The 11,530-nt window shown below is 40.6% G+C and overlaps 1 protein-coding gene across 2 annotated transcripts in view; it reads right to left on the bottom strand.

The window, feature by feature from the left end:
- Nucleotides 1-1,047: 1,047 nt before the first annotated feature.
- LOC137307187 (spermatogenesis-associated serine-rich protein 2-like) overlaps nucleotides 1,048-11,530 on the bottom strand; it is a 92,456-nt gene continuing 81,973 nt past the window's right edge. For both annotated transcript variants that reach the window (XM_067976554.1, XM_067976555.1), the window contains 3 exons: nucleotides 9,881-9,983; nucleotides 5,534-5,748; nucleotides 1,048-3,736 (listed from right to left, as the gene is read on the bottom strand). In XM_067976554.1, the coding sequence (XP_067832655.1) occupies nucleotides 3,425-3,736; nucleotides 5,534-5,748; nucleotides 9,881-9,983 (630 nt within the window). In that variant the 3' untranslated portion in view covers nucleotides 1,048-3,424. The remainder of the gene's footprint in view (nucleotides 3,737-5,533; nucleotides 5,749-9,880; nucleotides 9,984-11,530) is intronic.

Raw genomic sequence — 11,530 nt, 5'->3', positions numbered from 1 at the left:
GCAGTAACATTGAGGCCAAAAGCCAGAATTTCTAGTCTTCTATCACACCTTGTGGGTTTCCAGTGTAGCAAATAAAGTTCCCTCATTCAGTTTGGTGATGGTTTAAAGGTTCAAGTTTCTGATCAAAAACAGAATGTTTACAGAAGGAGGTAAAAAGAAAAACCTTGAATGATGCAAATGCATAGTAGGTCCAGCAGCAGTAGCAGTGGCCCCTTGGAGTGAGACCAGCAGCAACAGAGTGGATGGTGAATACATCAGTGTAAGATGAGTGTTCAGAAGAGTGAGGCAGAAGCAATGGCAGAATTGGGTAACGGAAGTATGCAGGGAATAGGAACATGCAAGCGATGCAATAGAAGCAGCAGAGTGGTACGAAGTTGGGAGGGGGGGGCCCACAGGAAAAGAGCTGTAGTATAAAAGCAAAGGGGTAGTGGACGTGATAAGAACAGGATAGGGAGCAAGCAAGTGCTACAGTGTGAGGTGGCAGAGGACATGATGCAAGCTGGCAGAGACTATTTATAAAGCCAAGGATTCTGTATTTTTTTTTAAAAAAGCTTTATCAACTTGTCCTATCACCTTCAAAGGCTTGTGTATGTGAATCCCCAGGTCTTTCTGTTCCTGCACCCCCTTTAAAATTGTACCATTTAGTTTTATTGCCTTTCCTCATTCTGCCTACCAAAATGCATCACTTCACACTTCTCTGCATTAAATTTCATCTGCCATGTGTCTGCCCATTTCACCAGGAGAACTTACAAACAGGCTTTCATCAGTTATACTTGGTAGGATGGTTAAGTCAACTTCAAGTCTTCATGTTACAAAAGACTTTCATAGGCTTGCCATCTTGCAAGCTATAAATTCTCCAAATGCTCTTATTTTACGTTTGCAATACTACACTTCAAGACCGAAGGGACGAGCTATGTAATAGGTGAACTGTCACTGCACCTAAGGAATACCTCTCTCCATAAGGATAGTGTGTAGTCTTGCTTTAGATTTTTTTCAGACATGATGTAATTATTAAAAAGGGGGAAAAAGCCAAGCTGACAATGAGGATTAGTTTAGAATACTGCTTCTTTATTCATCAACTACATTTTAAATACATGACATATGTCAGGAAGAGACTTACGCTAAGAGGGAGCAGCAATTCCACTGCCTGAGATGCAGCCATAATGTACTAACATGCCACCAACAAACCATAGATCAGAGGATTCAGATATGCAAATAATCAACTATATTGAAAAATGGATTATTCTTGCTGCACGGTAGCCTGGCTCTCAATTATTGGTCTGGTCCTGGGCAGCCAGCATTTCACTGCTCACAGTGAATCTGTGACATGATCCCTTGTCTCAACATCAAATGTGTAGGGGTTAATCACGATAACCCTTAACATAGCTACTTCACATTTCAGAACAGACTTCCACCTAGTGCACTGAATGTGAACACGGTTAAAACTTTCAAAAAGAAATAAATTGATAAGATTCTTGATTCAACAGGGAATAAAAGGGATATGGGCTCGGCCCCAAAGCCCGAGAGAGGTGAAACGATCCGAGTGGATCATATATACGGACCCAAAAGGCTGCATAGCCGTTCCTCTCATTCTAACTTTCGTAATGATCTGAACACTAGCAAAGCATATCAAACTAGAAGGGGTAGGACTAAACCAGCATTTGATACAAATTAAAGTTTTAAAACTTAAGACTCATTTGTTTTTCCTGTCAGTATTCAGAAGTCAACATTACTGGCCTGAGGGAACAAAAATCACACTTCTGACTCAATTTTTGAAGATATTACATTTTAAACATAGGTGTTTTTAAAAAATATATAAATACACTAGCTGCTGTTCTTTGTACTTCACTTCTTATTCTCAATTACAGAATCAGCATTGCAGGCATACAATGGGCATGGTTCTGATAATCATTCACTACTAAAATGCAGCTATCAAAGCAATCAAGCTAGGAACTTTTTCACCTGTTTATTCTATCTATGAGAGAAAAAAAGGCATCAGGGCTTTAAATAAGAAAAAACAAAGATTTAACAGAACAGCAAAAAAAATCTACATGTCAAAGTAACTAATGGTTGACCAGTGCTCCAAAGGGCATCCATTTACAAAGACTCCTGTAGATTTCCCATTTTATGCTTTTATTAGTTTACTGCTGGCAATACTGTTTGGAATCTACAGTCCTGTTTATATGAAGTCACTTGTGGTTTGATTCCCCTCACACCTGGAACATATCAGATCAAGGGTATGCTCAGACCTGCAGCAGATTATTTTCTAAAGGGTGCATCACAGACATTTAGTGACATAGCACTACATTACTGCCACCTTGATGTATGAAACCTATTTTAGAAGGGAATTCAGGATCACTTCAGACACACAGCATTGAAAGTGGATTCACTCTCTTCAGAGTGAAGTGAATTTCTATTCTGGGACGAATATAGAAACAACTCTGGAATTATCAGAACAGCAGCCAGTACAAGTTAATTCAGCAGCACAGATACCACTAAAACTTTGCATCTGCTCCTATGCATTCACACTACAAGTTTTAGCATTGGTGCAAAGTGGTTTCGACTTCACACCGACTCTAAATTTGCAGGATGTAAATTTCCTGTCATGGCCAGAACTGACTCTGAAAGGAAGGAGACAAACTCCTCCAGTGAGTCTCACACTGGCCAGGCCATGGCTCTGAATTCAGACTGCATTTATAATATAACTGCAATGTCAGTGTGAAGGGAAAGCACTTCACACCTATGCTATAGTCAGAGTGAATACAGCTGGACATGAATAGGAAGTGATGCTGAAATTCTGGCATTCTGTTGGCATGTTGTCATCTCCAGCACATAAAATACATGTCTCAGGCAGTTCACTCTTTTTCTACTAAAACAGTTCCATCCAAAAACAGTTCCATTATCAGAAAGAGCAGAACAAAAGAAAGTAATCACATGTGTGCCCTGTTACAATTAAATGGTGATCTCTGGTATACCTATGGCAGCAGAGTTTAAAGGTCTTTGGTCCTTTGTTGAGTTTTATTTTTAAGTGTGGTCTGGGATCATTAAAAGTGGTTGCGACTAACACTAAAGGTACAAGGCACTTTCATTCCTAACAGTTTGAGATGCATAGTGATTTCTTAAAAAAAACATTAGTGTGCAAAGTAAAACTAACTGATTTAACCATGACAGACCAGGCAACAATGTTTAAATAACATGTCTAAGGTACAGCCAAGTGCTGCTCCCTCTTCCAGAAGAGATTAACAACATACTGACACTATCAATTCAAAACTTGTGAACATATGGAAAAGTTGATCCGGAAAGAAGGAAAAGAAACAGATTGCAAGACAAATCAAAAGTGGCACAGACAAGGTGAATGTAAACTCATTTTGTGTTTTATCACATCTAGCTGGAACGTTGGTATGTTGCTGGACGTCAGAAACGTTCAGGAGTTCACAGGGGTTTCATTTCCATTTGACCTTGGCCTACGTTGAGGAAGGGCATTGGCAGGAGCAGGAGGTAAAGAGGACTGCTTGGGGGTAGAAGATGCAGCCATGTCATTAGAAGCTGTAGAATGCATTTGACTGTTATCAGTGGTAAAACCATGGGTTGCAGGCTGTTGGTTGTATCGAGTGTTGGAGTAATTCCTGGGTCCATTCCGGTACCGATTCCTATCATCATTTCTTCCAAAGTGGCTTGGGCCATTTATCCTATTCTCTCGAGGTCGGTAACCTGGTCTCCTATTTCCATGGGACACCTTTTTAAGGGTAGAACAACATAGTTAATAGATATACTTTACATTGTTTTTTCATTCATTACATCCCCACTGCAGCCTCTTTTTGCTTCTACAGTCATAATCAATTCTGCTCAGATTTGTTCATGGATGCTATCGATGCCAGTTAGTGCATGGCCAAGCACAAATGCACCTCTAGCAAGTTGTCTGTATCCAAAGGTGCGCCAGCAATCCCCTCTGGATTTTGGGAGGGTGGGGGGGGGGGGAAATGGAAGAGAGAAGAGACAACAATTTAGGTTCAATGTCAGTAAAGACAAGATTCTAGCCCTGCCCTGTCCTGAAGGGGGATGGGTTCCATTTACACCAACCGAACTCCAGTACTGCGGTGACTTACAGTGACTATTTTTCATGCGTGTGCCTAGACTGCCACTTCAAGATACACTTTTAAACCTGGACTTCAGTCCAGTGCTCTGTTGTAACAATCAACTAATTGCCCGTGGAAGTATTTATTGCTGTGAATGTGCTTTATTTCAAACTCAATCGATATGCATAGAAATAATTCATCGCTGAAGAGGGATGACTGCTCTCTCTCCCACCCTCCCCACCTGTCTTGTGGAAATTCTACTTAAGAGTATAAAAGCATTTCAAGGGTAGAAATAATCTTGCAGTTGACAGGCGGGATGGAGGAATTTATCATCCTGGAATTAGCCCTGGGGTGTAAGTTATTCTAGTCAGCTTCAACTAAATACACTAGGCTCATACACTCAACAACAATTTGCGTTTATGTAGAAAAACATCCCATGGTGCTTCAGAGGCGTAATCAGAAATAAATGGATGCTCAGAATAAAGCTCTCTCAAATCTCAATCCAACAAACCCCAACTACCATACAGTAGTTCAAACGTGAGAGATTTTTAACCCAGTGTCAACCTTACTTACACAGTGATATTTGTCCAATATATCTACACTGATTATCACTCATCTTAGACCAGGCATATGTACTTGCACAAACCTGCTGTGAAAACATATGTTGAACAAATTCCTGAGCTGGTGTTTTGTACATCTTGAAAGGTTGAATAGATGCCTTTTCTTGTTACTGCTGATTAACAGCTTCTCAGCATTTTAGTACAGATAAACCTACTTGACAATAATGGTGGAAACACAACTGGAAAAGGCGACATACACAGTTTTGTAAGGTAGACGAAGAATTCACAAAGGTGACTGGCAGCTAGTGTGAGCAACCATACATTCTGCTCTAGTATGCAAAGAAACTGTTGAAATATCAAGTAGCAGAGGGATGGGTGAGGTAGGTGGGCTGCTTAACGTTTTAGTCCATTCAGGATGTACATGTTTGAACATATAACTGCAGTATTTATAGGTAAAGCATTTTTATTCATAAAAAAACCAGTTCTCATTTACAAGCGTTTAGCATCTCTCTTCCTCCTAATGTTTATGTTTTAAAAAAGGCCTCCCCACTATCACGCATTACGTTAAGACTGACCGATGACTGTTTCCCTGGCTTCTAAATCCACCACTAGGAGGTCCATAAGTGTGGTCTGGACTGACTCCACTTGCGTGGGACAGTTCACTTCTGCTCCACGTTTGCCTCGATGACTAGGTGAGTTCACTATTTCAAGTTGAGACCTGACAGCTCCACCCCAATCTTCTAGCGCTTCATGGCACAACATGCAGTTCTGAGTGAGATTTTATTCACATTAATGTACCAATCAAAACAAGAATAAAATGACTTGGACTACAAAAACAATTTTCTTTGGTTGCCGGGGTGGGGGAAGGATGTAGGAGAGAACATTAGCAGTTCATACCGGTCGATTTGATGGGAAAGTTCGGTTTGCAGAGTTAGCTGTGGCAGTGGAAATGTCTCCTGATGACTGATGATTCTTTGCTGATTTAGTAAGGCTGGGATCTGAAGCACAGTTGGGAGTAGAGGGTGCCGAAATATCACTCCGACTCGTCACAGACATGGACGACACAGAGCTACACCTTGATCTGGCAGAATAATTGTTCTTGGGATGAGACACTATATAAAACAGAAAGAACACATAAGATAATGCAAAAGCAGGATTACTGTTACTTTGGAATGGTCTTTAGAGGAGTGCAGTAGTGCTTGGGCATCTAAACAAACCAGACATGTAACAGATAATTCTTCCCTTCTCCTCCAGGCAAAATGTGGCAGAGGTAAAGGAAATCATTCAGAATGTAAGGAGGCAAGCATCATTGTGTGCTAAGAGAGCCCAATTTGAAAAGTTTAGAGTTAGCAAATAGAACATTACTCTGCCTTAGGATTCACAATTTGAATTGGCCTTTTACTAAAGGGCTCTTTGTATTTTTGTGCAGTGTTGAAATTTTTCCTGTAAGCAACCAGGTCATTGACAGTAATACATAAATGTCATCAGTCAGTGGTCACGCTGATATCAGTGTTTGTTGAGTTGTGGAAACTTATGATCATTTGCTGACAAAAAACAGCATGGAATTGAAGCTTCAGCCTGGCCAGCTCTTCAGGTCACCTGGGAATGCTCTGCAAATTTCCACTGCGCGTACTCAACTGTGTGATCAGGTGAGTCCTGGCTGGTTTATGATCAGGCAGGTTAAAAAAAAAGAACTTGCATTTATATTGCACCTTATCACGGCATCAGGATGTCCCAAAGCACTTGACATCCAATTGATTGCTGTGAAATGCAGTCATTGTTATATAGGCAGCCATTTTGCATTCAGCAAGATTCCACACACAGTAATGGGATCAACGACTAGTTAATGTGTTTTTGTTGACATTTGTTGGTCAGGACACCAGGAGAACTCCCTACTCCTCTTCAAATATCATGGGATCTTTTACATTCACCTGAGCAGGCAGACAGCGCCTCGGTTTAACATCTAAACACAAAGATGGTGGCTCCAACAATGCAACACTCTTTTGGTACTGCACTGATATGTGAGCCTAGATTATGGGCTCAAGTCCTAGATTGGGGATGAACCCACAATCTTCTATCTTTAGAGGCAAGAGAGCTACCACTAAACTAAAATGACACTCAAATGATCTCAGTAGGCATCTTAAGTTTATGGCAAATTTAAGGAACCAATTTGTTTGGAACTTGTGTTTTATCTGGTTTCTCAACATGGCTATGGATTTCTTTCTCATGATGCAATATCGTAGCACTTCAAGGCTTTTCTTCTGTTATACAACAGCTGTTTCGGAGTGGGTCACATTTACAGTGTGGGAATCTCAAAAATTTTGCATATTGGTCCCCTCCGTGGGCCAACTTTCATGGAGAGCAGATGTGTATGAGACTTATTATGGTGCAAGTAATGATAATAGAAGATGCATTAGTATGTTAGTGAGATTTTCCTTCTGCTTTATTTCTGGCAGCCCACTTTTAGCTGACTTAATTAACTCAACACAACAAAGAAAATAAACTTAGTTAGTTGTGGGAAAGTCTTCTTGCAGTATGGTAAAATGCTATTAAGGGACCCTTCCTTTCTAAGCAAAATGTTAGCAGTTACTAAAGTAACAATTCCATACACTGCAACGGAGAGCATTTGTTGAGTTGTGTCCACTTGTCAATGTTGGAGGACAAAAATCATTGCAGGATTTCCATTTCCTGTGCTTCTCGTTTGCTGCCGAAGTTGCTTCAGAATGTTGCGAGTCTTTTCTGCGCATGCATGGAATTTGTGCGCAGCTGTGCGGTCAAGTGGCTTCCTATGCTGGCTCGCAATGAAATTGCACTTGGTGGCATATAATCGCTTCAAATCTTTAGGGGGAGATATACTGCAGAGATTGTTTATGTAAATTGTACTAGACAGAGTAAGTGATGTAAAATGTATCAAGTGAAGATATGCAGCAGAGACTGCTGTAAAATATATTGGAAAGCGTGAATGCAGAAATCAGGGAGGTGATAAATACAGTCAGTCAGTGTCTGACTGCTACTTCAGGGGGAAAAGAGGGAGAAGAATCGCCAGGTCCTGGAGAACAATGCCAGGAACCGATTCACCTTGTGAGTTGCCATTCTGAGGCTGCTGAATAGGATCCTGTTTGAGGCACTGATACCCTCAGTATTCCACAGTGCAGTTGTAGTTTCTATCCACTAGAAAGAGGAATCCTAGTGAGCCTGAAAACTAGAGGAACTTCTCTGACCACTGGTTTTTAAGATGTGGCATGCACAGACGTTTTGGTGGCCTGCAGACTAAGAAGAATGGAAAGGGCTGGATTTTGCTTATGAGGAAGGAATCTGTGGGATATGTTGTGGATTTGCGATTGTAGAGCGTTGTGGAGCTAAGGGGAAACCCACTTACACTGATTTCCTTAAGTCTTTCAATCTAGTTTCACATATAGCCTCATGAAGCTGGAAGCTATGGGAGTACATGGCTAATGTTTGGATTTTATCTGGGCTGTGTACTCTAGCTCCAAGATCCGTGCAAGGTAGATGGGAGACTCACTGAACCTACCTCTCTCAAAGAGGAACTAGATAAAGTTATCTACTGTCACCCCATCCTATTCAATGTCTTCATCAATGAGGTGTTGGATGGGTCATGAGGGAGTGTCCGCTCTAGGTATTTCTGAAAGTATTGAATTTCTCCTTGCTGATAATCTTGTGTTGCTGGCCGACTCAGCCGGAGATCTACCGACCATCTTGAACAATGGGCTAACCAGTGGGACTTGGTACTGGGTGCCCTACGTACAAGCATTAAGGCTTTGCACGCCTTAAGAGGAGACTTCAAAAGGTACTGATTGGAAGACACACAGTCACCTGTACCCATTGTTGATTCAGATCAGTACCTAGGGGCACTTTGCTGGATGCCAACTTCAGCTTGGACACAGTCCTTCAGGACAGTCCTGAGAAGGGATGAAGGGCACTTAGGTCTTTCTTCAGTGACAACAACAAGTCCCAGTGCAGATTACACTTGTGGCATATAAATCACAAGTTGAAACAGTTCTGCTGTTAGTAGATTAATAGGTATGTTTTTTCCTCTTTAATCCAACACTTTGAGACATCTTGATACACGTGAAAAGCGCTATAGAAATGCAAGTTATGGTCTTTACATCAACTGGTTATTTGCACTAAAGATGTTATATCATTTACGTCTTTCAATAATTATATTGTTTTATAAGCCTGCAGCCCACTAATATTTACAATGATAACTTCATTCAGCTATGGTACATGCACACTGCTGTGTTGTACTCACTTTGCACCTTCTGAAGGTCAGATATCAAATTAATTGTAACTTGTAACAACTACTTTATTTTAATATTTAAAGCATCGGTAGCCTATCCAGAAGAGATTATTTTTGACTCCAAAGGCAAAATTGCAGTAGTCTCCAATATGCACCAAAAAGTGTCAAAAATCTAAATGTCTTGGGTGGGGATAAGGGGGCCCCCAGGAAATAAATCGCACACCTTCAGTGACTGCATCCCCCTTCCGAAACTTCTGAATCCACCACTGCAAATAATGTACTTTTGTGTACTTCAGCTTTTCCCTGCAATAGCACTGATGGATATACTGGATCCACCTGCTCATGTCTCACTGGATTCTCAGAGTGACCACCCAGAATAAGCTTTTTTAAGTTATTGGTTGGTACACATGTTAAAATATTAAATAGACACACAATTAAATGGTACCTTGGAAGTACTATATTGCAGCATTAGCAATTAACATTGGACTTAGCAGGTGGCAGCACTGAGTAACAATTCTGTGGCAAAAGTGATAGTTAATCCGCAGCAGGCAACCAGTAAGCATGATGGCTGACAGCCGGTAAAAGAAACTCTGGCTACAAAATCATCACCAGCACAGCAAGCACAACACACATCTAGCTGAAGCATTAAGTTACAGAATGCTGACTCAAGTACTGACTTGTCACAAAACTCAGCAGCAGACACTTCAAATGGACTAAATGCAGTCTCCTTCAGATCCAACAATTACGTAGGACTTTAACATTTTACACTGAAAACACAAGAACTACTACACATATTCATTTTCTCTTAGGGAAAGTAGTTGGCCTACACCCTTGCTCCCACTGTGAAGCCACAGATATCAGATGCATGCAACTGATCTCGATTACACATTCCAGTGGCTGAATTAGAAATGCTCAGTGCCCCACCTGCAAGGCCTACTTAAGTCAATCTTTTCTACTAGATGTCACATGACCAAGCCTCAGCTTACCTTGTCCAAAGGCTTGGATACTCGCTTTGAGTTCTTCCACATCACAGGTGAACTGTGCACATCGCCCCAGGTCTTCATCATATTTCCGTTCACTAACAAAGTGCTAAAATAATACATTGAAAAAAACTCTAGCAGATGAAGTCCAGGTATATGGTATCTTAGCTTTTAAATTATACAATAATCATGATTCCTAGTTGTGCAACTGGCACTTCAGATTAATAGACTGGCGTGAAATGCTTGACAATTATTAAAAGAGTCACTAGTGTGTATGGCGTATCTATCAATTCCACTTGGGAACATGTTGATTAAGTAAATGGAAAATGTAAATCTAAAAACAATTTACAGTGTATTAATTCACAGCAATAAGTGAACTCGTGTTAATGCCACATACATTGTAGTCATCTTCTGTGTAATGGCCCTGGAACAATGTTATACAAATTGTTCCACATTCACCGAAAATTCTATTTCCCGCTATTTTAGCAGAGGCGTTAATCTGTTTTAAATAAATGGGTTAATATTGAGCATCCCAAAAGATAACTTCAAGGCCAATGTACTGCACAAGTTTAAGCTACTAAAATGAGAGAAAGATAACTCTATCCAACAGGGGGATAGGAAATCTCTCATTTCTGCTTTCTGCACAACTCCAATCAAACTGTGTAGTGTTTCATTGACCATACCAACCATATTCCTGTGATCTTACTCCACAAACTACATAATGCTCCCCCCAAAAATGAAATAAAATACTACATTGTTATGTAGTGGAAAATAATCTTTCCTGGACATTAAGCACAAAATGGAAGCACAGTATTTCCTATCATCTGGTCAGAAAAAGTTAAGGAACTAAAAAAAAAACATACCATCAGGACCTCCTCTTTTTCTCCTGACTGTAAAAATTCTATGTGAAATGAATTTGGGCAGTCTCTACCCAGTTCCTAGTGGGTGTGTCTCCACAGCACAAAAGTGTGGCACAAAATTGTCAGTGTCATTCATAGGCCATAAAAATGGCTCACCTGAGAACTGGAGATGCTGCACTGTTAGAGGAAGTAGTCATCTAAGATTGGGATTAAGGGAGATTGCTGAAGCAGGGAAGGTGGATCTTTCCACCAGATCTTACTTGTGCTACACCTTACATGGGAGTGCTTGATGTAGAAAAAGTGGGAAAATATTCAATTCCCAGCAGACATCCTTCACCTTAATGAGCACAATTTATCAGTGAAAAATTGTAGTTTTAGTTTACAACCTCGATGTGTATTGATATGAAATTCATTTCAAGAACTTGCATTTATATAGTGCCTTACCACATCTTTCATGACATCCCAAAGTGCTTTGCATACAATGAATTATTGTGAATTGCAGTTATTGTTGCCACGTAGGCAAACGCAGCAGCCATTTTGCGCACAGCAAGGTCCCGCAAACAGCAATGAAATAAATGAGCAGCTAATCTGTTCTTGGTTGAGGAAGAAATGTTGGCCAAAACACCTTATCCTCTTCAAAAAGTGCCATAGGATCTTGAACATTCACTTGAACAGGCATCATGTGAAGGACACCACCTTCGACAGTGCAGCACTCCCTCATTATTGCATTGAAACATCCGCTTTGATTATGTGCTCAAGTCCTAGAATGGGGCTTGAACCCACAACCTTCTGAGAA

The sequence above is a fragment of the Heptranchias perlo genome, chromosome X (genome assembly GCF_035084215.1).
Source record: "Heptranchias perlo isolate sHepPer1 chromosome X, sHepPer1.hap1, whole genome shotgun sequence".
Lineage (NCBI taxonomy): Eukaryota > Metazoa > Chordata > Chondrichthyes > Hexanchiformes > Hexanchidae > Heptranchias > Heptranchias perlo.
Note: the sequence above shows the minus strand (reverse complement) of the source record. Positions and strands in the feature narration are given on the sequence as shown.